At 48.2% G+C, this 27,637-nt stretch overlaps 1 protein-coding gene across 3 annotated transcripts in view; it reads left to right on the forward strand.

Annotated features, from left to right (window-relative positions):
- The first annotated feature begins 1,649 nt into the window (after positions 1–1,649).
- Positions 1,650–27,637, forward strand: part of LOC139046755 (membrane metallo-endopeptidase-like 1) — a 74,898-nt gene continuing 48,910 nt past the window's right edge. For 2 of the 3 annotated variants that reach the window (XR_011512034.1, XM_070533642.1), the window contains exon 1: positions 1,650–2,503. Coding sequence is in view for 2 of the 3 variants with exons in the window: in XM_070533642.1 (XP_070389743.1) it covers positions 1,733–2,503 (771 nt within the window). In the remaining variant the exon portion in view is untranslated. Of the gene's footprint in view, positions 2,504–26,038; positions 26,423–27,637 lie in introns of those variants that run through there. The other variant, XM_070533643.1, reaches the window with a different exon arrangement.

Consider the following 27,637-nt stretch of genomic DNA (forward strand, 5'->3'; position numbering starts at 1 on the left):
GATTGCAAAGAGCCACCCGGCCGTGCCTGTGGGGCGTGTTTCGAAAAACAAGTAAACTTTCAGGGCTAATAGGATTTATGGCTTGCGGTAGCGTGAAAGATGAACAAGAAAACCGAGGCGAGTAGCGCATTGCAGACTGCCAAACGCGAAAAAAGAAACGGTCAACCAAGAGTCGACGCAAAGGAACAGAAGGACGACGTAAATGCGCGTGACACAGGTTATACAAAAAGACAAAATGTGTCAATAGCGAGTACGAAAACATTCACCTACAATTGCGATACTCCCTAAAGCTAAATTTGAGCGGTGCTCTATACGTGCTTTCATTCCGCGATATACTGGTTGGCGCCGAGTATATGTCTCCTGCGGCACGTTGCAAATGGAGCGAAATGTGGCGCGGCTGCTTCACTAATCGCAGAATTGCTTGAGGCAGCGTCTGGGTGACGCGAGGGCGCGATTGACAGCAGCCGCCGCACACAGACCTCCCAGAAGACGCGTGCTACTCTCGTGCCATCTTGTAGTGATCATCGCCGTAGAGCACGTCTTGTGCGGCACTACGCTTTTTTTCTCGCACTTTCGCCATACTCTTCTCCTCCGCTATTCGTCTTAAAGTTCCGCTGCACCCGCCTTCTCCGCTTTCGTCCTCGCGCTCTAGTCGCTTCCGCCATCTTTTATCCGCCGCTGCGTTCGTTCTTTCATCCTTCTATGTGCTCGTTCGCATGGTTACGCCGATGCTCCCCGCAGGAACGGACGCCTAAGCGCTGCGCTCTAAGAGAGAGTGAAAGAGAAAGATCATAGGCATATAACGAACACGTAAATGAAAATAATAATGGGGTTTTATATGCCAAAACAAGATTTGATTTTGAGGCACGCGGTAGTGGGGGACGCCGGATTAATTGCGACCACCGGGGCATAATTAACGTGCCCAAAATGTGCACGACGCAGGCTTTCAGGCATGTAAATCTAATCACTTCCTTGCTTTCTTCCTTTATTATGGCGCGAGCCCACTACAGGTAATTGATCAAGAAGTCGGCGGTTACACGGGTGGGGGGGGGGAGAAAACTTGGGGATGAAGTATATGTAAGGCAGCACTTGATGTTATACAATGAATAAAGCTAGACATACTTAGGTTAAGTGCATTTCTTTTAGTTGTAGACGTGTGCTTTTGGAAAGGAAAGCAAACTATGAGGTTATCAGTTTTAGTAATTTTAAATAGGATTTTTGTAAACTAATGCAAAATAAATCATCACCCTCGATGTACGTATGTCGACGTTGCTTTCTTTAACGTCGACGATTCGGTGATCCCTTACTTTTTTACTTTGTGCCGACTAGAAAGAATATCTGATAAAGGAAGCAGATTTGCCATTTTGCACAAATGCATCTTTGAAAAGACCACTGAAACCATGAAACTTTAGGAGTTCTAAATTCCCTTTGACTAATGGAACAAAACCTTGGGCAAGTATGCGTCTCCGACAGAGATCGTTTTAAAGGGAAATAATCATTATTTTAATGAAAATAAAACTTCCTTTGTTAACAGTCTCGTTAACAGTTGCGGTGGGGGCTCCGAAAATATAGCGCTGAAATCAGTGAGAAATGGCCAGCGCGGTCTCGCGCCATTTGCTCTCGCCACGAGGTAACACTAGAAGAAGACGAGGGTTCCAGGGCTCGCACCCCAATTTCTTCGGTTTTACTGGATTGAAACATCTTTGGAGTTCGCCGCGAAAGAACAAGCGACATGGTCCCAAACAATGATGCTCCCAACGAGAAGAGAAGCAAGAAGCGGCGTCGCTCTCGCAAACATAGCGTCAGTTCCAGTGGAAATGCGTCGTCACGCAGCTCATCGGCCTCGAGCAAGTCCGAAGCAACACGCAGGCGTCCCAGCTATACCGGTCTAGAAAAAGATACGAAAGGCTCCGCGATTGCCGCGCTGGAATCGAACTTGCCGGTAGCCACTACCACCGCCCTTCAACTGGACGAAGTAATTCCCCCGCGCGATAAGAGCCCTTTCAAACGGAGGCTGTCTTTCGCCGCCGATTTCCAGCGCAAGTCCTCGGACCCCAGCGAGCCTCAGCAGCAACTCGCTTCCGCCGACTTTGGTCCGGTAGAACCTCACGTTGCTACTCCCACTGCTCCGACGACGGAGAAGCCTGGAGAGAGCATCCAGCTCCCAGAGCAGAAGGGACAACAGGCGCCCCAACCAGAATGTGAAACCACCCTGCCAGCTCAGTCTCCGGAGTGCGCCTTCAGCGGTGCGAATACAATCCAGACGCTGTCCGCTACCTCGATCAAGGAGAGGGCCGAGGGCTCTCCGAAGCTCTCGGAAGGACAGCCGGAGCCACAAGATGGACGCAAAGTGAGCCAGTCAAGTCGCAAAGCAAGTTTATCTCACCAGCACGCTTCGTTGTCCTCTGTCCTTCAAGAACTTAACACCATCAACGAAGAACACCTCGAAGGCCAGCGAATCAAGTCAGAAGCTCGGAGGACCTCGTACTATTATTTGGATCACGTGAGTTTCATACTACTTGTCACCTTTTCACTCTCCTACGCCCCTTCGTGCCGTTCCTCACAGTTTTGTGTCCAACATTTCCGAAGACAATAGTGTAGTGATAAAGAGACGAGAGCAGTTTTGCGTAGGCCTTGCCGGTTCAAATGCGTGTGAATAAGCGAAATATTTTTCTCGCATTGACGATGCGGTCAGCATAGTCGCCGACAGGCGAACAAGAAACGCGCGGTGCGCCCCCAGAACAGACACGGACGCAGGGAGGAAGCAGGAATGAAGAATGACATTTAATGAATTGTTTCCTTGCTGAATCAGATGGTAACGGCCTCTGTGGTATTCCTTCAATTAAGTGCCTTTCGAATTTCTAGGTAGTGCCCCCGGCGCAGGACTCGCCTCCAGCGGAGAACGCTCTTTCGGGATCGTGGTATTTGTTTGAGCAGTAAATACGGTCTCTATAATGGTAGCCTCGGTATGTCCGCGCGAAAGCTTGCAGTTGTGCTGCTTCCAACTTCTGTCAATGCCCAGTGGTTTCGCGTGCGGTTGATGGGAACTTCTTTCGAACACTTCCGTTTTGTCCTCGGTGACCAACGTTCGCAGACCGAGTTCGTCCATCCCGTCGTTTCCATCAGTTGGTCGGCGGCAATGTTATTTTTGAAGTTCACGCTGAGTCGCGGTCTTGCTGATCTGGTAATAGTACGTGCTTTCCGTTTCTCCCTTGACAGCAGTCGCAACTAATCTTCCTCTCGTCGAGCTCATTGCGATTACATTGAAGCAGTCCAGCTTGTCTGATCGTTCGTGTCGATTGCTTTGGTGGTTGGGGTGAAGGTAAGGGACTTAGCTGATTCTTGGCTAGCCAGCCTTCTGCACGGAGTCCATTGTGTTCACCATGTTTATGATGTTCCACTCCTAACAAGCAGTCACAGCCTATCAAAATGGCGGTATCGCGGTTGTCTTCGTCGCAACAAGTGGTATGAACGTTGATGGAATTACGTTGCATTGCATCAATACTCATCCTGTTAGGACAGGGAATCTGCTGGCTGCAGATCAGAATATCTTCCAGGGCTCCTTATAGCATAGTGGTGGCATTATTTGTGCCATGGAAGAGTTAACGATATCTCATATCCTTATGCGTCTCCCTGCTTTCAGTACTCTAGGCAGGCTGTACGCATTTGGGCCCTTCGAGCGTATAAATATAAATATAAATATTGTATATATATATTGACATAAATGTATATATATATTGACACGTGTATTAATATAAATACACGTGTCAATATATATATATATATATATATATATATATATATATATATGTATATATATATATATATATATATATATGTAACGGTAAGCTGCGTTTCGTACCTTTCTTTCCCATAACGCTGGGCGCCTGATATGCCCGGTCACACAAACGGCGCGTGTGTTATCAGCGTCGCATAGCGTTCTTGACAAGAAAATAGCCGCGCACTTTTCAAGAAAAGAAACGACAGCAAGACAGATGACGTTTCTTGTTGTTACAAAAATAGGCCCTTCGCCGATGTCGGCGATGAGTATTTATTAAGATACATGACTACACCTGACGACGTAAACAGTGGTTGCAAGTAGCAGGTCTCTTGCGCGCATTCGCCTAGTGCCCCGCTGACGAGGATCTTAGGCCTCGTCGCTCCGTCTCTTTAGCTTGACCCCCTTACAACAGTGCATGTGCTCAGGTTGTGGCGCCAATACCGATATTCAATATCTAAGCAGTCTGCGTCTCATACAGCCATTTTAAATGAATATTTTCTCTGTGCGCGTAGATGGTGGAAGCAATACGCACACCGTGTCCACAAATAGCGAAGTAAATTCGACATCAAAGCAACCAAATTTCAAAAAAAGTATTCCGAAGGTTTTTATGAGCAGTAGAAAAAGATTTAATAATGTAGCTAGTATGAAAGAAAAAAGAAACGTTCACGAAAGTGGTCGTTCCCTTACATTCTAGAAGCTCGCTGTTGCATTGTTGCAAGAATGACTCGCATGAACAATTTCTTGGAGAGCGGATAAATTTCCACCACAACGGGCATGCTAATCAAAACAGTTACATTTTTCCTCATTCGTTATTGCAAACCTAATTAAGGGCATTCGAAATGTTAAGTGTAATCTGCCATCTTTGCAGCAACGCGCTAGGCGACATCGTGTCTAAGACGCGGCAAAATGAAACTGCTCGCTCGACAGCCTAATTTCACGCATAGCTACTTCTTTCACCCTTGTTCTGTGGTGTCCTCTTCCTGTGGTTCGCTGTTGTGTTCGAAGCAAGACGCTTTTGATAACGCATGCAAGAAGCCAGGCTTGCTTATTTTTTTTGTTAGTACTGACGAGAGGAGGGCAATAGCCAGGATAAAATCATCGCATCAAATATAATCCGCATGGTGATCAGTGGCCTACGCTCACGGCATTTTCCATTTTGTTCCGGCGTGCCCATTTGTTTAAAGCGGCATGTATAAAAGACCCTTACAACCTCACTTCCACCCCCCCCCCCCCCCAATGAAACAGTTTTTTTTATCTGTGCCTTTTTTTTTATCCCCATCAGCTTCGTTTAAAATTAACGCTGAAAGGCAACGCACCCTTCCGTGCAACCATTTTTCTAATTTTTGTGCAAAACAGTGCTGTTCAACATACAACGCACGTAGTGCTATTAAAGTGTTTGGAGCATTTTGGCTGTTCGAAAAAAATTGCTAAAAAACTGAAAAGCTCCTCACGGGTTAGTGCGGCACATTTTGCTTTAAATATTTTCCACACAAAAGTAAAATCAAGGTAACTTCTGGGAAGAGAGCGCGTCTTTCACGAAATTTGTAATTTTTAGTCGTACCAAAAAAAAAACAGAAGGAAATCGCATTGACAGGTTAACACAAGTGCGCTGGGATGTCATTTATTGAAGCCATTTATTAACTTAAAAAATCTGGGCAGCTCAGCAAAGTCCATCAAATCATGTTTGGTCACGCTAGAGACAAAAAAGGAAGAGCGGGTATCACGTTCGGTGCACATGTCCTAACCCACCTTCCCAGCTGCTCACCGACGGCGTAGACAGACAAGGATCGCGCGCTCTATTCTCAAGCCGTCGCATTTTAACCACTCAGCACGCTTTTGAATCGCATGTTTTTCCTTTTCCGTATTTCAATTTGGCATTTTATTAGTGCGCGTCTCTTCCTTTTTCACCTCTGGTACCGAGCCGCTGCTCTGCATAGTTATGCTAACCGCGTGTTTTCAGGCTTTCTCATGTTATTGCGCCGTGCTTGAAGCCAGAGTGGCTGTAAGCAGCTAAATCTGCAATACATGCGAACGCCTGCAGCACAAGAGCAGTGTAACGGAAGGCGAGTGGGAGAGAACCCGCGCAAAGTCATTTCTCCCGAAGCACTGGCACATGAGAAAAAACAGCGCGCGGAACAAGGAAACTCTCGACGCTCAACTTGCTGATCACACTTGTCCTGCATTTTCACGGCATCATGCATGTGCGACCTCACTCACACAGTTTCGGGTCACAGAATCCAGAGTTCATGCATGGAGCTTTGTGCATGAAGTTTTATAAGCTCCGAACAACAGCACTATACTGCTGGAGCTTCGATTTTTCACGCGAGACGCGTTTTGTTGCCGACGCAAAATATCTGGGGGCTTGGAATGCAATGCAATGTTAATATGGGCGCGACTGCGGAGAGGGGGTGGGGCTCCAGAGCCCGGGCCCTCTCCGAAGTTTCCCCATGGACGGGGGCGCAGAGCCCTCAACCCCCCCCCCCCCTTCCCCGGTGATGCCGACACCTGCCCCACGCCCCCATGAAGTGTCATGACACGCGTTCTGTTACCCACATCATGTGACGTTTCTTTTGAGTTGCCTTTTGAGTTTTCACTTAAAGTTTTACTCCGTTTAAAAACCTACTGCATCATTGTCGGTGCGGAGGTTCACAGGTTTGAATCATATTTTCGCTTTATTTCTGCGAATCCTACCAATAAGATGACAAGCGCATTAGAAGCACCAGCGGCGGCTACCTCATCTGTGCTGTATAACTTCAAATAGTTTTTTCTTAATTGAGAGTGTGAGCACCATGTACAAACACCATATATTTAAATACATACAAAGGAAAAAGTTTGTTATAATAATTCAAGAAACAAGGTAGCCATCTAACAATTATTTCTAATTACATGGATAGTCTATGCATAGACAACGAATCTGTTGCCGTATGCTTAAGTCGCGTCAAATTATTTTGCATGCTTCTTTTGATCCTGAAAGAAACCCGCAGATTTCAGTGACCCCTTCACCAGAGCATTTTATCAATGCCGTGTGAAATGCACTTGAATGATACGTGCCTCAGTATTGCTTTTCCTTCCATAGACAATGCTAATCACTCATTAAATAAATATACTTCAAATAATTTAGATTTATGAGTGATGGAAACATCGCCACTTTCATGAAAAGGTCATAAATACATATATAATTCCATCCGAAACCCAAATGAGGCCAAACCGGATCCACTCGAAATCAGATCCAACAGCGGTCGTGCGCAGCAGCGCTTATACGCGGACTCGCAGGAAAAAAAAAGAAAAAGAGACTGCAATTGTAGCGCGAAGGCGACGTAGTATTAGTGATAGCGAAGCATAAAACAATTACCGGAAGGAAAATTATTACCGTGTAAAACCGTGTAAGGGCCGCGCCCATGTTAGAGCCCCACCACCAACTGGACCTTCAATATATATATATATATATATATATATATATATATATATATATATATATATATATATATTGTCACGCGGTGGTGATGTTAAGAACACAGTAGCAATACTGTGATAGACAAAACTAACTTTTATTGGGCGAACCTGTGCCCACAAAACAGGCTACACTTATAGCACAACGATAGCGGCGAACACGGTCGGCGATCGTCGAAAATCTGCTCAGCGGTTCAAGCGCGTCGGCTTTTATACACAATCGTAGAATGTTCCAGACTAATCGTTGGGACCCGCGTGCCTTCCGTAAAGTTCTACATCGTTCGCGTCAGGCGAATAAATGAGATAACACAAGGTTCGGCAACAACAGACTGCGGATAGAAGCATCGATAACTTTCCAGAAACTTCGGATACATGCAAGCGCGTCCCGCGCTGTGCGATAAGATTTGTTAGGCGGTGAAACCTGGTCGCCCGATAAATATAAATACACGTGTCAATACCCCCCTCTTAAAAAGCATCGTCCCGATGCTACAAAGAGAGCGAAACACAAAGGGACACTTATTAAACATAAGTAACAAAACAACGAAAAGAAATAAAGTCCAAAGGTCAATTACGGGAAGTCCCAAGGTTCGTCAACGCTGGTCGTACCGCTTGAGCCGCACAACGTGGACAATTTCAGGTCGTGAGCGGCGCCGCTGTGACAGCGAAATGCCGTCTGGCACGACCTCGTAGTCCAGTGCACCAATACGTCGGATGATCTTGTACGGTGCAAAATAGCGACGCAAAAGCTTCTCGCTCAGTCCTCGGCGGCGTATAGGGAGGGGTCCAAACCCAAACACGGTCACCGGGCTGGTACTCGACAAAGCGTCGTCGGAGGTTGTAGTGTCGGCTGTCGGTCCTCTGCTGGTTCTTGATCCGCAGGCGGGCGAGCCGTCGGGCTTCTTCGGCGCGCTGGAGATAGCTAGCGACGTCGAGATTTTCCTCGTCAGTGACGTGGGGCAGCATGGCGTCGAGCGTCGTCGCCGGATTCCTGCCGTAAACCAGCTTAAACGGCGTGATCTGTGTTGTTTCTTGCACCGCCGTGTTGTAAGCGAATGTTACGTACGGCAGGACGGCATCCCACGTCTTGTGTTCGACGTCGACGTACATCGCTAGCATGTCGGCGAGGGTCTTATTCAGCCGCTCCGTAAGACCATTCGTCTGCAGGTGGTAGGCCGTTGTCCTCCTGTGCCTTGTCTGACTGTAGTTCAGAATGGCTTGGGTGAGCGCCGCTGTAAAGGCCGTTCCTCTGTCGGTGATGAGGACTTCTGGGGCACCATGTCGCAGCAGGATGTTTTCGACAAAGAATTTCGCCACTTCGGCTGCGCTACCTTTCGCCAGTGTTTTAGTTTCAGCGAAGCGGGTGAGATAGTGCGTCGCCACGACGATCCACTTATTTCCGGTTGTTGATATCGGAAACGGCCCCAACAAATCCATCCCAATCTGCTGGAATGGTCGACGAGGAGGTTCGATCGGCTGTAGTAATCCTGCTGGCCTTGTCGGTGGTGTCTTGCGTCGTTGACAGTCTCGGCATGTCTTGACGTAACGGGCGACGTCGGTGGTCAGACGCGGCCAGTAATACCTTTCCTGTATTCTCGACAGCGTCCGGGAGAATCCGAGGTGCCCAGCGGTTGGATCGTCGTGTAGGGCGTGCAGTATTTCTGGACGCAGCGCTGACGGTACAACAAGAAGGTAGCTGGCGCGGAATGGTGAGAAGTTCTTCTTTACGAGCAGGTTGTTTTGTAATGCGAACGAGGACAACCCGCGCTTAAATGCCCCAGGTACTACGTCGGTGTTCCCTTCCAAATACTCGACCAGACCTTTTAGCAGCGGGTCTGCTCGTTGCTGTTTAGTGAAGTCTTCCGCGCTTATTATTCCAAGGAAGGCGTCGTCATTCTCGTCGTCTTGCGGCGGCGGGTCAATGGGGGCGCGTGATAGGCAATCGGCATTGGAGTGTTTTCGTCCGGACTTGTAGGTGACAGTGATGTCGTATTCTTGTAGTCTGAGGCTCCACCGCGCGAGTCGTCCTGAAGGATCCTTTATATTCGCTAGCCAACACAACGCGTGATGGTCACTGACGACTTTGAATGGCCTGCCATAAAGATAAGGCCGAAATTTAGCTGTAGCCCAAACGATGGCGAGGCATTCCTTTTCGGTCGTAGAATAGTTGCCTTCCGCTTTTGACAGCGACCGGCTAGCGTAAGCTATGACCTGTTCGACTCCGTTTCTCCTCTGGACTAGAACGGCACCGAGGCCTAGGCTACTGGCGTCAGTATGGATTTCTGTATCGGCGTACTCGTCGAAGTGCGCAAGTACCGGCGGCGACTGCATGCGTCGTTTGAGTTCTTCAAATGCGTCGGCCAGCGGTGTTTCCCACTTGAACTCGACATCACATTTCGTTAGTTGTGTTAGCGGCTCCGCGATGCGTGAAAAGTCCTTGACAAAGCGCCTATAGTAGGCACACATGCCAAGGAACCTACGCACTGCCTTCTTGTTGATGGGTTGCGGGAACTGTGCGATTGCAGCTGTCTTTTGCGGGTCTGGACGGACACCAGATTTGCTGATTACGTGGCCTAGGAACAGAAGCTCATCGTAAGCGAAGCGGCATTTTTCCGGCTTCAGAGTAAGCCCTGACGACGTGATGGCTTCTAGTACTGTCGCAAGCCGCTTGAGGTGATCGTCGAAATTCCCGGCGAAGACGACGACGTCATCCAAGTAAACGAGACAGGTCTGCCACTTCAGTCCTGCTAATACTGTGTCCATGACGCGCTGGAACGTTGCAGGCGCCGAACAGAGTCCGAATGGCATAACCTTGAACTCGTAGAGGCCGTCTGGCGTGATGAAGGCGGTCTTTTCGCGATCCCTTTCGTCGACCTCTATTTGCCAGTAGCCAGACTTGAGGTCCATCAATGAGAAGTATTTAGCATTGCAGAGCCGATCCAATGCGTCGTCTATCCGTGGGAGGGGGTATACGTCTTTCTTCGTGATTTTGTTCAATCGACGATAATCGACGCAGAAACGTAGGGTTCCGTCCTTTTTCTTCACTAAAACAACTGGAGACGCCCACGGGCTTTTTGACGGCTGGATGATGTCGTCGCGCAGCATTTCGTCGACTTGGTGTCTTATAGCTTCGCGTTCTCGCGTCGAAACTCGGTAAGGGCTCTGGCGGAGTGGTCGAGCGCACTCTTCGGTTATTATGCGATGCTTTGCGACTGGGGTTTGTCGAATCCTCCATGACGTCGAAAAGCAGTCTTTGTATCGTCGAAGCAGACTTCTGAGCTGTTGCTTCTTAATCACGGGGAGACTTGGATTTATGTCGAAGTCTGGCTCGGGAACTACGGTCGTCGGGGTTGATGCAACAGAATCCGAGAGGACAAACGCATCGCTGGTTTCCTGAAATTCCTCGATGTATGCGATCGTCGTGCCCTTGTTGATGTGCTTGAACTCCTGGCTGAAGTTTATCAGCAACACCTTCGTGTTTGCTCCGTGCAGTCGAGCGATCCCTCTTGCGACGCAAATTCCACGGTCGAGCAGTAGACGTTGGTCGCCTTCGATGACGCCTTGTACGTCAACGGGTGTTTCGGGACCGACCGAAATGACAATGCTGGAGCGAGGCGGGATGCTGACTTGATCTTCGAGCACCCTCAAGGCGTGGTGACTACGAGGGCTCTCCGGCGGTATCGCTTGATCTTCCGACAGCGTTATTGACTTCGACTTCAGGACGATGATTGCGCCGTGTTGGTTCAGGAAGTCCGTGCCGAGAATGACGTCTCGTGAACACTGTTGGAGGATAATGAAGGTGGCAGGGTAAGTCCGGTCATGAGCGGTAATTCTTGCCGTGCAGACTCCAGACGGCGTGATGAGGTGTCCTCCAGCGGTTCGAATTTGAGGGCCTTCCCACGTAGTCTTAACTTTCTTCAACTGGGCGGCGATGTGTCCACTCATGACGGAGTAATCAGCCCCTGTGTCGACTAAGGCAGTGACTGCGTGGCCGTCGAGAAGCACGTCGAGGTCGGTGGTTCTTTGTCTGGCGTTGCAGTTAGGTCGTGGCGTCGGATCACGGCTGCGTCGTGTTGAACTGAAGTTGGAACGTCGCGTCGTCAAGTCGTCGCTCGTCGGTATAGTCTTGCCTTCCTGACTTCGTCGGGACGGCGGCGTGTCGTTGTTATGTCGTCGAGATCGTTTCGTCGTCGTCTTCGTCGGCGGCGGAGGATCTTCGTCAGTTCGACGAACAGCAACCGCACCTCCATCGGTTGCTGCTTTTAGTTTTCCGGATATGGGCACGCTGACCGGCCCCGGGCTGGGCCAGTGTATGGTCGGCGCTGCGGCGACAGGTAGCGGCGTGGTGATGGCGAACGGGACGGCCGTCGAGGGCTCCACTGAGTAGCGGCGAGGTAATCGGCGATGTCACGTGGGCGCTCGCCAAGCTGTGGACGCGGCGCGTTGACGGCGAAACCTCGCAGTCCCATCTCCCGGTACGGACATCGTCGGTAGACGTGACCCGCTTCTCCGCAGTGGTAGCAGAGCGGGCGGTGGTCAGGAGCACGCCAGATGTCTATCTTCCTCGCGTAGGTGCGCTGGGCGACGGGTGGTCGTGCTGGCGGCGGCGGCAGCGGACGACGAAACTGTGGCGTGACAGGGCCGTGGCGCGGTTGCGGAGGGGGTCCTTGACGGCGTGCGACGGCGGCCTAGGTCATCGCTTGCGGCTCACGCTGCGGCGATTCAGGGGCTACTCCAAGTTGTTGTTGGAGTTCCTCACGCACGGCGCCGGCAATCGAAGCCACTTGAGGCTGTGATGATGGGAACAGCTTTTGTAGCTCCTCCCGCACGACAGCTCGGATAGTCTCGCGTAGGTCGTCGGCGGCCAGTGACTGAACTCCGGCGTAGTTTGTCGAGGTCGTGCGGCGGTCGAATTGCCGGTTTCGCATCTCGAGTGTCTTCTCGATGCTGGTGGCCTCGTGAATAAACTCGTCGACGGTATTCGGTGGGCTTCGTACCATTCCGGCAAAAAGTTCCTCCTTCACACCACGCATCAGCAGGCGGACTTTCTTCTCCTCGGGCATTTCAGGGTCGGCGTGGCGGAAGAGACGGCTCATTTCTTCCGTGTAGATCGCGGTCGTCTCATTAGGTAGCTGCACCCGGATTTCCAATAGCGCTTGGGCTCGTTCTCGGCATACGACGCTTGCGAATGTCTGCAGGAAGCCGCTTCGGAAAAGTTCCCAGGTCGTTAGGGTGGCTTCTCGGTTATCGAACCACGTCCTGGCCGCGTCTTCCAATGCGAAGAAGACATATCGCAGTTTGTCGTCGCTGTTCCAGTTGTTAAACGTAGCGACTCTCGCGTACGTCTCAAGCCAGCCTTCCGGGTCCTCGAAAGTTGAACCACGGAACGTCGGAGGCTCCCTGGGCTGCTGTAGCACGATGGGCGATGCCGGGGCTGCCATTGGGGTGGACTTGGTGGCAATCTTTCTGGTCGTCTCAGGCAAAAGTCCGTGCTCTGGGGGCAGTTGTTGAAGACGGCGGCTTGCTCGATGGTCCGGGACTGCGTTGGTGTTGTCTTTGCGTTCCGGGCTTGGATCACGGCTTGTCGGGGGCTTCCGGTACATGGATCAAAAGCACCTCCACCAGATGTCACGTGGTGGTGACATGAAGAACACAGTAGCAATACTGTGATAGACAAAACTAACTTTTATTGTCCGAACCTGTGCCCACAAAACAGGCTACACTTATAGCACAACGATAGCGGCGAACACGGTCGGCGATCGTCGAAAATCTGCTCAGCGGTTCAAGCGCGTCGGCTTTTATACACAATCGTCGAATGTTCCAGACTAATCGTTGGGACCCGCGTGCCTTCCATAAAGTTTTACATCATTCGCGTCAGGCGAATAAATCACATAACACAAGGATCGGCAACAACAGACTGCGGATAGAAGCATCGATAACTTTCCAGAAACTTCGGATACATGCAAGCGCGTCCCGCGCTGTGCGATAAGGTTTGTTAGGCGGTGAAACCTGGTCGGCCGATAAATATAAATACACGTGTCAATATATATGATGATGATGATGATGTGTGTTGTTTTGTGGCGCAAGGGCCAGGTTTGGCCAAAGAGCGCCATGACCGGTGGTAGTGTTAAGGATGTATTATGGAAGATGTGACTTGGCTGTAAAGTGGCCTAAAAATATTCGCTGTAAAGTGCGTAAAATCTACGTACTATAAAATTATGGCGATGACTAATGACGAATACTATGAACATTAAAATCCATCGTACAAGAATGATGCAAAATATAAAATGTATAAGATGGAAAATTACTTGGAGCACTGCTGCCTCGCCAGAGCCCTTGAAAACAAGGGTCTAGAGGCATGTGCTATACCAAGGAGCTATCACAGCGGCGTCCTCTGAAGAGAGGACCCGCTATGAACATGTAGGGCTAAAAACATGCAAGACAACATCTTTCAGAAAATTTAGGACTGCGTTGGTGTCAAACAAAGGTTCTTGGCCGAGTAACATAACAGGATGAAGGGGGATGCGCTGCCGGTAGGCTAAGGGAAAATGTTTCTTTCTTTCATATTCGGCTTCCCGACACTCCAGCAGGACGTGGAGGACGGTCAGCCTCTCCCCGCATCTACCGCAGGTTGGAGGCTCGTTTCCAGTGAGTAAAAAGTTGTGCGTGCCAAATGTGTGTCCTATTCTTAGGCGACAGAATAGGACATCTGTCCGGCGTGACTTTGTTACAGGAGGCCAGAAACCTAATTTTGGCTTTATTACATGCAACTTATTATTTGTTTCCAGGTCCCACAATCGTTGCCAGTAGTTTCGCAGTTTCCTTCTTAAGAAGGGTTTCAGGTCTGTGACAGGGACCGCAGCGGTAGAATTAACAGTGTGTGATGCAATTGATGTGGCCATCTGGTCCGCTAGAACATTACCCTGGATGCCCCTATGGCCAGGCACCCAGCATATAATCACATGCTGGTTTGATACATGTACTTTACATAAGACGGAATAGAGTTCAATTATTATAGGATTTTTGTGCTTACAGAACGACATCAAAGACTTCACAACACTAAGGGAGTCCGTATATATAACTGATTTTTCGAGTTTTGATTTCCTTATATGCTTCACGGTCGACAATATTGCGTAGGCCTCAGCCGTGAAGATACTAGTTTCCGGATGCAGTAAATCGGATTCCGAGAAGGATGGACCGACGGCTGCATATGACACCCCCTCGCGTGACTTCGATGCGTCTGTGTAGAACTCAGTGCAGGAGTATTTGTACTGGAGTTCGCGGAAATGCATTTGGATTTCAATCTCTGGAGCATGCTTGGTGACTTCCACGAAAGATATATCACATTGTATGAGCTGCCACTCCCAAGGAGGTAGCGGCTTGGTTGGATGCATTAGGGGAAGCTCGAGGAGTGGAACGTGCATTTCTTCACTAAGCTCCCTCACACGCAGCGAGAAAGGCTGTCTTACGGAGGGACGATTGCGAAAGAGTGTAGCATATGTCACGTCATTAACGGTATTAAAACAGGGATGTTCAGGATTTGAGTGTACTTTCAGTAAATATGTTTGGCTGATGTACGTTCTCTGGATATGAAGCGACCACTCATTCGATTCTGCATATAAACTTTGTACGGGACTCGTTCTGAAAGCTCCTGTGGCTAAACGGATACCTAGATGGTGGACCGGATCTAGCATCTTTAGCGCGCTCGGGGCTGCAGAATGGTAGATCACGGCACCATAATCTAATCGTGAACGGATCAGGATCTTATAGAGATTAATTAAGCACTTCCTGTCACTACCCCACGATGTATGGGATAGAAGTTTCATTAGGTTCATTGTTTTCAGACATTTTTCTTTAATATGTTTAATGTGGGGGACGAAAGTGAGTCTGTAGTCTAGTATAACACCTAGAAACTTGTGCTCTTTGTTTACGGGTATTTGTTGTCCACAAAGTTCTAAGCAAGGATCCGGGACCAGGCCTCTCTTTCTTGTAAAAAGAACGCAAGAGCTTTTGTTAGGATTGATCTTAAATCCATTCTTGTCTGCCCACACTGAGACTTTATTCAGGCCATGCTGTACCTGTCTCTCGCAGACTGCGAGGTTACAAGATTTGAAAGCTATTTGAATGTCGTCCACGTAGACAGAGTAAAAGATGGCGGGTGGTAATGAAGCACGAAGCGTGTTCATCTTCACTATAAAGAGCGTGCAGCTGAGCACGCCTCCTTGGGGTACACCCGTTTCTTGCGTAAAAGGGCGTGAAAGTACATTGCCGACTTTTACTCGGAAGGTACGATTTGACAGATAGCTTTCTATTATATTATGCATATTACCGTGGATGCCCATTTCTGACAAGTCTCTTAAGATTCCGTAACGCCACGTCGTATCGTACGCCTTCTCCATATCGAGGAATACGGATAAGAAGAATTGTTTGTGTACAAATGCGTCCCGGATATTTGCTTCTACACGTACAAGGTGGTCAGTTGTGGAGCGTCCTTCTCGGAAGCCGCACTGATAAGGGTCAAGAATTTTGCTCTGTTCAAGGAAAAAGATGAGTCGCCGATTTATCATTTTTTCGAACACCTTACAAATGCAACTTGTGAGGGCTATCGGGCGGTAACTTGCCACTGAGGAAGGGTCCTTGCCTAGTTTCAAAACAGGGATAACAATGGCTTCCTTCCATGCAGCTGGAAGGTACCCTGCATCCCAAATGGTGTTGAAAAGTGTGATTAGTGTAACCTGCGTGTCATTGTGTAAGTGTTTGAGCATTTCATACATGATTCTATCAGATCCTGGTGCGGAGCTGTTGCATGCGCTCAAGGCAGCTCTCAATTCGGCAATACAGAAAGGACGGTTGTAAGGCTCATTCTCTCGACCTTTTCTTGTTAGTGGCTTACGTTCTTCTATTTGTTTATATTGTAGGAAGGATTGCGTATAATGTTTTGAGCTTGATACACTCTCGAAGTGCTCTCCGAGTGAGTTGGCCTGATCTTGCAGTGTATCTCCCTGTGTGTTTATTAGGGGGAGTGAATGTGTTTGCCGCCCTCTAATCCTATTTACTCTGTTCCAGGCTTTGGCCTCATCCCTAAACGAGTTAATACTTGATAAAAACTTGTGCCAACTTTCTCGTCTGGCCTGTCGGCGGGTTCGCCTGCCTTCGGATTTTACTTTTTTAAAATTGACTAGATTCTCTGCGGTGGGAGAAGCGCGTAGCAACCCCCACGCTTTGTTCTGTTTCTTACGAGCAATCCTACATTCCTCGTTCCACCATGGGACACGCCGTCTGCATGCCAAACCGCTTCCTTCAGATATGCATTTAGATGCGGCATCTATTATAAACGCTGTAAAATACTCCACAGCGGCATCGATTTCTATAGAAGACATATCAGCCCATGAGAGTCTAGATAGATTTCGAAATTTCTCCCAGTCGGCTGTATCTATCTTCCACCTAGGAACTTGTGGCGGAAATTCATTTTCTTCAGATGTTCTTAGCAGTACGGGGAAGTGATCGCTCCCGTAAGGATTGCTCGTAACTTCCCATTTGAGTTCAGGCAGTATAGACGCGGAAACTATACTAAGGTCTATTGACGAAAAGGATCTGTTTGCAAGAGAGTAATATGTGGGTTCTTTCTTATTTAGAAGGCACGCTCCAGAAGAAAAAAGGAACTGTTCAACGAGACGACCTCGCGCATCGATGCGAGAGTCTCCCCACAAGGTGCTATGTGCATTGAAATCGCCAAGAACAACATAGGGTTCTGGCAATTGATCTACATAGGATTGAAATTCATGTTTCGCTAATTTGTAATGTGGGGGTATGTAAAGAGAGCTAATGGTGATGAGTTTGTTTAGGAGAACAGCTCGAACCGCCACTGCTTCGAGAGGCGTTTGTAGCTGTAAACGTTGACACGCAATGCTCTTATGGATAACAATGGCGACACCGCCTGATGATGCGACAGCATCATCGCGATCTTTGCGATAAGTTATGTACTGTCGGAGAAAGTTGGTGTGTTTGGGTTTTAAGTTTGTTTCTTGTAAACACAGCACTTTGGGATTGTGTTTGTGGATTAATTCTTGAACATCATCAAGGTTTCTAAGGAGACCTCTGACGTTCCACTGAATTATCTGTGTATCCATATTGGGAGATAATATGTGCTGTGTGTACAGAAACAGAAGTAGTGTTTATGGAAATTAGTGATTAAATTACAGAGCCCTTTCGAGGCCCTGTAACGGGAGTTTTGCCCTTTCTGGAGCGTTCGAGTGAACCTCGCCGCTCCTTAGGCGCTTGGCGCCCCTGGAGGATAGGTGTAGTGTCCATTGCCTCTTGTGAGGCGCCGGACACGTGCTCTTGCGAGCGAGAGGTTATCAGGGAGTGTCCTGCCTTGGAGGGCAAGACCGCTGCGCCCAACAGCCCGGAGGTCGTTGGGGCTCCCTGATGGATTTGGCTGCGCCGGCTGTTGCCAGCGCTGGAAGGGACCTGGGAGGTTGAGGCAGCCTCGGCTGCGCCCACCTTCGGGATCGATGGTCCCTTCTCCACGGTTGGCGGAGCAGCGCTAGCTGCAACCACCGCAGGGGCAGACGGCGTAACTGCCGACTCACTGCGTGTGGGTCGGACAGCCGCCGGAGGCCGTTGTGACGCTGCCCCCTGACGCGCCACTTCGGCAAAGCTTTTCTTGGGCAGGTATGAAACCCGCCTGCGTGCCTCTTTGAAAGTGATATTTTCCTTGACTTTGATTGTAACAATTTCCTTTTCCTTCTTCCAGGATGGGCACGACCGCGAGTACGCGGCGTGCTCCCCATCGCAGTTTACACAGCGGAGAGCGTTCTCACAGGTTTCGGTGGTGTGTTCTTTGGCACTGCATTTAGCACAAGTTTGGCGGCCTCGGCAGCTCTGCGAGCTGTGGCCGAAGCGCTGGCATTTGAAACATCGGAGCGGATTAGGCACGTAAGGCCTGACACGGAGCTTTATGTACCCGGCCTCGATCGAGTCGGGCAGGACACTTGAATTGAAAGTGAGAATTAGGTGTTTGGTTGATATTTCTTTACCATCGCGCCTCATCTTTATTCTTTTCACATTAACCACATTTTGCTCATTGAAGCCCTCTAGGAGCTCTGCCTCCGTCAGCTGAAGCAGGTCATCATCTGAGACAACACCGCGTGAAGTGTTCATGGTGCGGTGCGGAGTCACTGTCACTTGGACATCCCCAAATGACACGAGACTGGATAACTTCTCAAATTGTTTCAGATTCTGGAGCTCCAAGAGGAGATCTCCACTTGCCATCCTTGTTGCCTTGTAACCTTGACCAAGAGCCTCAGTTAAGGACTTTGAAACTAGAAATGGGGAGATTGTGCGTACTTGTGTGTCTGACTTTTCCGAGTGAATAACATGAAATCGTGGGAAGTTGGGTCTTTCACGACCTAAGAACTTGAAAACATCTTCGGTGCGCCCTCTTTTCTGAGGGCGATCAAGGAGGGGTGGGAAGGAATTTGCCATAGGAGAACTTAGTTTTCGGCAATAACGCCAGCCACCCACCATGGAGTCCTACAAGGGGACGCTACAGGGACTGTAAGAACAGGTCCTGTAAACGCCAGCCGTACGTCATCACTATAACCAAATATGAAATAACCTAGATTGGCTAATCACACAAGGTTAACCCTTGCTGCCTGGAAAATTTGGAAGTAAGCGGAAGGAAGGAGAAGACAGGAAAGATGAAAAGTGAGAGAAAGACGAAGGCTGGAGGGAGAGAGAGACAGGAAAAGGCAACTACCGATTTCCCCCGGGTGGGTCAGTCCGGGGGTGCCGTCTATGTGAAGCAGAGGCCAAAGGGGTGTGTTGCCTCCGCCGGGGGGCCATAAAGGTCCAATCACCCAGCATCAGCTCAACCCCCAGGATCCCCCTTTCCCCAGACACGGCTAAGCCGCGCACGGCTACACGCGGGAGGGTCCAACCCTCGTGTGCTCGGGTCCGTGGTGTCGCAACACACCAAACGCCTGCTGACGCAGACGCCCCTGCGGGGGTGTCAATATATATATATATATATATATATATATATATATATATATATATATATATATATATATATATATATATATATATATAGTCATATAATGAGAAGCCAACAAACACTGACACCAAGTACACCATAGGGGAAATTGCATGAGCTTAATAAATGAAATGAAGTAATGATAAATTAATGGAAATTAAAGGGGATGAAAAAACAACTTGCCGCAGGTGGGAACCGAACCCACAACCTTCGCATGTCGCGTGCGATGCTCTACCAATTGAGCTACCGCGGCGGCGTTTCCCCATCCACTTTCTTGGGTATTTATGTGTACTAGTAGAACCCTGGGAGTGTTAGCCAGCGCCCCCACTCACAGACCTTGGCGGCGGACGTGGAACGTCTTTTTTTGCCGCAGGCGTCACGAGAACGTGATCTTTTTCGGGTGAAGGCAACTGGTCAATAAACCCACATATGCTACCTGAAGGCATCAATGTTGCCGGATTCGAGACCCTCGTTATGTAATAAACGAGAAGAAAGGGGGTTTACCGAGGGACCCGATAATTATTAGTCATATAATGAGAAGCCAACAAACACTGACACCAAGTACACCATAGGGGAAATTGCATGAGCTTAATAAATGAAATGAAGTAATGATAAATTAATGGAAATTAAAGGGGATGAAAAAACAACTTGCCGCAGGTGGGAACCGAACCCACAACCTTCGCCTGTCGCGTGCGATGCTCTACCAATTGAGCTACCGCGGCGGCGTTTCCCCATCCACTTTCTTGGGTATTTATGTGTACTAGTAGAACCCTGGGAGTGTTAGCCAGCGCCCCCACTCACAGACCTTGGCGGCGGACGTGGAACGTCTTTTTTTGCCGCAGGCGTCACGAGAACGTGATCTTTTTCGGGTGAAGGCAACTGGTCAATAAACCCACATATGCTACCTGAAGGCATCAATGTTGCCGGATTCGAGACCCTCGTTATGTAATAAACGAGAAGAAAGGGGGTTTACCGAGGGACCCGATAATTATTAGTCATATAATGAGAAGCCAACAAACACTGACACCAAGTACACCATAGGGGAAATTGCATGAGCTTAATAAATGAAATGAAGTAATGATAAATTAATGGAAATTAAAGGGGATGAAAAAACAACTTGCCGCAGGTGGGAACCGAACCCACAACCTTCGCATGTCGCGTGCGATGCTCTACCAATTGAGCTACCGCGGCGGCGTTTCCCCATCCACTTTCTTGGGTATTTATGTGTACTAGTAGAACCCTGGGAGTGTTAGCCAGCGCCCCCACTCACAGACCTTGGCGGCGGACGTGGAACGTCTTTTTTTGCCGCAGGCGTCACGAGAACGTGATCTTTTTCGGGTGAAGGCAACTGGTCAATAAACCCACATATGCTAACTGAAGGCATCAATGTTGCCGGATTCGAGACCCTCGTTATGTAATAAACGAGAAGAAAGGGGGTTTACCGAGGGACCCGATAATTATTAGTCATATAATGAGAAGCCAACAAACACTGACACCAAGTACACCATAGGGGAAATTGCATGAGCTTAATAAATGAAATGAAGTAATGATAAATTAATGGAAATTAAAGGGGATGAAAAAACAACTTGCCGCAGGTGGGAACCGAACCCACAACCTTCGCATGTCGCGTGCGATGCTCTACCAATTGAGCTACCGCGGCGGCGTTTCCCCATCCACTTTCTTGGGTATTTATGTGTACTAGTAGAACCCTGGGAGTGTTAGCCAGCGCCCCCACTCACAGACCTTGGCGGCGGACGTGGAACGTCTTTTTTTGCCGCAGGCGTCACGAGAACGTGATCTTTTTCGGGTGAAGGCAACTGGTCAATGAACCCACATATGCTACCTGAAGGCATCAATGTTGCCGGATTCGAGACCCTCGTTATGTAATAAACGAGAAGAAAGGGGGTTTACCGAGGGACCCGATAATTATTAGTCATATAATGAGAAGCCAACAAACACTGACACCAAGTACACCATAGGGGAAATTGCATGAGCTTAATAAATGAAATGAAGTAATGATAAATTAATGGAAATTAAAGGGGATGAAAAAACAACTTGCCGCAGGTGGGAACCGAACCCACAACCTTCGCATGTCGCGTGCGATGCTCTACCAATTGAGCTACCGCGGCGGCGTTTCCCCATCCACTTTCTTGGGTATTTATGTGTACTAGTAGAACCCTGGGAGTGTTAGCCAGCGCCCCCACTCACAGACCTTGGCGGCGGACGTGGAACGTCTTTTTTTGCCGCAGGCGTCACGAGAACGTGATCTTTTTCGGGTGAAGGCAACTGGTCAATAAACCCACATATGCTACCTGAAGGCATCAATGTTGCCGGATTCGAGACCCTCGTTATGTAATAAACGAGAAGAAAGGGGGTTTACCGAGGGACCCGATAATTATTAGTCATATAATGAGAAGCCAACAAACACTGACACCAAGTACACCATAGGGGAAATTGCATGAGCTTAATAAATGAAATGAAGTAATGATAAATTAATGGAAATTAAAGGGGATGAAAAAACAACTTGCCGCAGGTGGGAACCGAACCCACAACCTTCGCATGTCGCGTGCGATGCTCTACCAATTGAGCTACCGCGGCGGCGTTTCCCCATCCACTTTCTTGGGTATTTATGTGTACTAGTAGAACCCTGGGAGTGTTAGCCAGCGCCCCCACTCACAGACCTTGGCGGCGGACGTGGAACGTCTTTTTTTGCCGCAGGCGTCACGAGAACGTGATCTTTTTCGGGTGAAGGCAACTGGTCAATAAACCCACATATGCTACCTGAAGGCATCAATGTTGCCGGATTCGAGACCCTCGTTATGTAATAAACGAGAAGAAAGGGGGTTTACCGAGGGACCCGATAATTATTAGTCATATAATGAGAAGCCAACAAACACTGACACCAAGTACACCATAGGGGAAATTGCATGAGCTTAATAAATGAAATGAAGTAATGATAAATTAATGGAAATTAAAGGGGATGAAAAAACAACTTGCCGCAGGTGGGAACCGAACCCACAACCTTCGCATGTCGCGTGCGATGCTCTACCAATTGAGCTACCGCGGCGGCGTTTCCCCATCCACTTTCTTGGGTATTTATGTGTACTAGTAGAACCCTGGGAGTGTTAGCCAGCGCCCCCACTCACAGACCTTGGCGGCGGACGTGGAACGTCTTTTTTTGCCGCAGGCGTCACGAGAACGTGATCTTTTTCGGGTGAAGGCAACTGGTCAATAAACCCACATATGCTACCTGAAGGCATCAATGTTGCCGGATTCGAGACCCTCGTTATGTAATAAACGAGAAGAAAGGGGGTTTACCGAGGGACCCGATAATTATTAGTCATATAATGAGAAGCCAACAAACACTGACACCAAGTACACCATAGGGGAAATTGCATGAGCTTAATAAATGAAATGAAGTAATGATAAATTAATGGAAATTAAAGGGGATGAAAAAACAACTTGCCGCAGGTGGGAACCGAACCCACAACCTTCGCATGTCGCGTGCGATGCTCTACCAATTGAGCTACCAATTGAGTGGATGGGGAAACGCCGCCGCGGTAGCTCAATTGGTAGAGCATCGCACGCGACATGCGAAGGTTGTGGGTTCGGTTCCCACCTGCGGCAAGTTGTTTTTTCATCCCCTTTAATTTCCATTAATTTATCATTACTTCATTTCATTTATTAAGCTCATGCAATTTCCCCTATGGTGTACTTGGTGTCAGTGTTTGTTGGCTTCTCATTATATGACTAATAATTATCGGGTCCCTCGGTAAACCCCCTTTCTTCTCGTTTATTACATAACGAGGGTCTCGAATCCGGCAACATTGATGCCTTCAGGTAGCATATGTGGGTTTATTGACCAGTTGCCTTCACCCGAAAAAGATCACGTTCTCGTGACGCCTGCGGCAAAAAAAGACGTTCCACGTCCGCCGCCAAGGTCTGTGAGTGGGGGCGCTGGCTAACACTCCCAGGGTTCTACTAGTACACATAAATACCCAAGAAAGTGGATGGGGAAACGCCGCCGCGGTAGCTCAATTGGTAGAGCATCGCACGCGACATGCGAAGGTTGTGGGTTCGGTGCCCACCTGCGGCAAGTTGTTTTTTCATCCCCTTTAATTTCCATTAATTTATCATTACTTTATTTAATTTATTAAGCACATGCAATTTCCCCTATGTTGTACTTGGTGTGAGTGTTTGTTGGCTTCCCATTATATGACTAATATATATATATATATATATATATATATATATATATATATATATATATATACCCTTGTTTTATCCAACCGAGCAGCAATCGCGTTCGGTGCGCTGATTCCGATCACGTTCAAGATCGAATTTTCGCACACAGTGTACTTTCGCGCGTCGCCACTAGATGGCGGGAGAAGGCGACCAGGGAAGTGCACGGCGAATTCCATGCACGTAGTTAGAAAAATTAGATCATATGGCCGGTCCCATGTAAGGCTCGTCAGAATAATCGCGACAGAATAGTGCAGTCCTTGCACGAGCCTGTCTATATGTTAATTCTATCGGCCATATAAATTGTAGGTAACATTCATTGAATTATTAAAATAACAAGCCTAGCGCAATGCGCGGTTCAAGAAAACCTGTAAATATCGCACTGGATGAACGCGTGCACTGTCACAACGCCGGCATTATGAAGAAAGCTTCGTGCAGCAGCGCGATTCACCTCGCGACTCCGCAGATTAGATTGATCATCATCATCTGTCTACATTTATGTCCACTACAGCACGGCCTCTATCAACGATATCTCCAATTACGACTTTCTCTTGGACAACGCAATCTACAACACTAGGGGCGCAGTAAGACAGCCCGGCAAGGAAGAGAGCGCGCATGAAGTTGGCAGCCATCCCTGCCTGGCCTGAACCACTGCACCCGCCAATGATTACCCACAATTAGACACGACACGCGGGCTGCGTAAGGGTTAGCTGCGCACAGTCGTTCGCAGCTACGCCTTTCCTTCCCAAACGCTGGTTTGATCACGTGACCTCCAACAAACCCAAACATTCAGCGCGTGGGAAGATAATGCCCATCAAGCCCCCATCCTTTTCAGCTCAGTATTACGTGCTTATTCTGGCACCCACAGTCGCTCATTCAAATGGCTTTTGTACTTTATAAGGACCAGAGACGTGGACAGATAAAACAAGAACTAGAAAACACGCGTCCAGCTCGCTTCTACCGCGGCTGCGGACGTCGCAGTATCCACCCGCTAAAAACACGCGTGAGCGCCACCGACAGAGCTAACTGTGGGCATGTCGCTGGTCCGTACTTGACCATTACCCACTGACGTTGAGAAGGAAGCGTTTTTGCCACCGTATATCAACACCAACGGAAGCATAACACTAGGCGCGCGGGGAGACACCACACGCGAAAGGACCACCCATCTCGGATTACAAGCTTCAACGCGGCGATGAAAATAAAGCGCCCGGCCCGCGTATGTAGCCCTCCTCAGAAGCAGGGACAGCCAAGCGCGGTCACTAAACACTAGAAGACGCGCGCTCTCACTGACTGATTGGGCATAACCGATTAATTTGGACAATAGTTCGCTCTCGTTTTAATGGAGCGATGCGGCTTCATGAACGTTGCGTGGCGATAAGCCTTGATAAAAGAAACAAGTTGGGAGCTATCGCATAGAGCTGACCCGTTCTGTACCAGAGCTCCCGTTTTGCGGAGCTCTTCTACAGCAAGGTGTTCATGAGGTATTCAGTTGGCAAAAGTTATCAGGCGCTAATACAAGGCAAGGACGCAGTGAGTAGAGCTTCAGGCAATAGAGGCAAGCTTCAAGCAAACCATGTCGCTTATAAAAGAACGCAAAAAGTAAATGCGCAGGAATATAAATGGGGTACATAACAGCTAGAACAAGTTTAGGCCTTTTGAGTATGAAAAAAAAAATGCTTCGTTGCGCTATTTAAAAGTATATATCTTATGCTGTACATTTCCCTTATGAATTTTATTCATCATATATGCTTTATCAGCTGCTCAATAAAGTAGTCCACGCTATTCCTACTTGCTTTCGTGTCCTTCCGCACTTTTAGGATCTCGCTGTTTCAGCATTTACTCAGTGATGTGCTAATATGCTTGTTTATTCGTGTGCCTTATAATCTATTATCCAATAATCCTTTATTCCTCCACTGGGAGATAAATTAAGCCAATTGCATAAGGCATGCTCTAATTAACATTTGCGTTGCGTAGTCGCATTGATTTGTGGTAGTAATTGTTCTTATAAGTTGTGTTCAAAGATTCTTGTATACTATGTAAGTTTTATAAATGTTGCAGTTTATCTGTCATATGAACTTGCGAGAGGAAAATATTTCTTGATTGCATCGATGTGTATTAACACTTTTAGAAGACTTTACATGGCTTTTACCATTGACGTGTACCTGTGCGACCTAATATGCACAAAACACATATATATTCCTCAGTAAGTGAATTCACTTGTCGTTTGCCTCATCCGGGAGACTCAGGCTGTGAAGTTAAACTGCCTCCTTCAATGAGGTCTCGTAACTAGTATTCAGTAAGCCTGGAACTTGAGTGACTAACTCTTTGAGCTCACACGAACTTTCTTCAAGTGCGAACGGGATTAAAGGTTGTGTGTGTGTATAACATATATATATATATATATATATATATATATATATATATATATATATATATATATATATATATATATATATATATATTGAAGCGGTCTGCGCTGGACGCATGAAAGAAGACGAAGGAAGGTGCTAGGGGAGAAGTGAGAAGGAAGAAGTTGGAATAAAATGGCGGACGACACCCGTCTCACTTAGATTATGTCATTTCTGTTGCCGTTCTAGTTAGGAACGCTACATTTTGGCGCAGCCGACAGTTTTCGAAGACCAGCGATGCGGGTGACGTTTTTCGTCGACCAGGCGTCATCAGAGTCTGTTGTGTTCACCCGATACCAAGTGCACGGTGAGCCAGCGACGGACCTTCCTCTTGAAGTTAGTTCTACCGCGCTGATCAACGTGGTGCTGCAACAAGCTGCAATCAGCCGCCAAGCCCTCGTGCAAACAGGATCGGTGACAGTGAATCTACAACTGCAGACACTGAGCGAACTCGTTCTGGAACCCATACGACGTGGCACCCTCAAAGAGGAAACGCCTGCCGGGAAGGTGAGCCTAGACTTGAGTGTTATGGAACTGCAAAGGAACATTATACAACAGATAGAAATAATGAGAACTTTCGTCCAAGCGCTTAGTCGAGAGCAGTCAGCACGAAGTATTGTTGAACCAGATGTTTTTGAAGGAAAATCGCAAAATGCACACTACTGGCTGTGTTTTTTCGAGTACGCCTGTGACAAGAATCTGTGGCACTCCGACGACACAAAGATTTTGCATATGCGCCGCTATTTGGGCGGTATAGCCAGAAAATGGTATGACGTGCAACTCATGGATTATGGAACAACATGTTGGGAACTGTGGAAAAGCAACTTTTTAGGGGCTTTCGAAGGCAACGCAGTAGAAAGATGGGATGCGGCACTGCGGTTCAGTTATACAGGTGGCTCTCTGCTTGAGTACTGTCTTGAGAAGCGTCGCCTGTTGTATTCTGCAGAACCGAAGCTGTCGTCTTCTGCTGTTGTAGCTTTGATAACGCAAGGGTTGTGTATCGAGATCCGTAGTCATGTCCAGCTCAAAGGTCCAAGAACGTTTGATGACCTTCTGAACTTTCTACAGACCTCAGTGCCAAGAATTACATCGAGAAGACAGCCAGATGGTAGAACAGAGCAACTTGATTCCAATCTAGAGTCGTTGCCGTCAACTGAATGTGAACACAGCTTCATAAACAAATCTCTGGGAAGCGTAAATCATGACTGTGAGGATGGTGAAGAACCAATTACCGCAGTTCACGGCAACCTACTTCCACATAATCTGTCTACCGTGCATCACAAGCCCCAGAAAAAGAGCTTCAGTGAGACAGTATATTTGGTGTCGTCAAGCTTATTGTACGCCCCCATTAAGGTAGATGGCATTGAAGTGAAGGCTCTCGTTGACAGTGGAGCTTCGGTATCTATTATCAACAAGACTCGAGTGGATGCCAGTCGTCTGCACGCTGGTAGAACATTGCGTGTCCAAGCCTACGATGGGTCGGTGACCATGCATAGCGAATGGGTAACCATGGCTATTGAATTTCAAGGAAATGCTATTACCAGTGACGTATTGGCCATTCCCAATGTCACCTACGATTTTCTTTTGTCCCGTCCAGACATGAAAAAACTTAAGATGAACCTCTATTGGGATGACAAGGTAATGGCCGAAGACACGATAAGAACAGAAGACCCTGGTGAAGAACCTAGTGTATCAAGGCTAATTTTTCACCACGAAGACATC

The sequence above is a fragment of the Dermacentor albipictus genome, chromosome 2, assembly GCF_038994185.2.
Source record: "Dermacentor albipictus isolate Rhodes 1998 colony chromosome 2, USDA_Dalb.pri_finalv2, whole genome shotgun sequence".
NCBI classification, from domain to species: Eukaryota; Metazoa; Arthropoda; class Arachnida; order Ixodida; family Ixodidae; genus Dermacentor; species Dermacentor albipictus.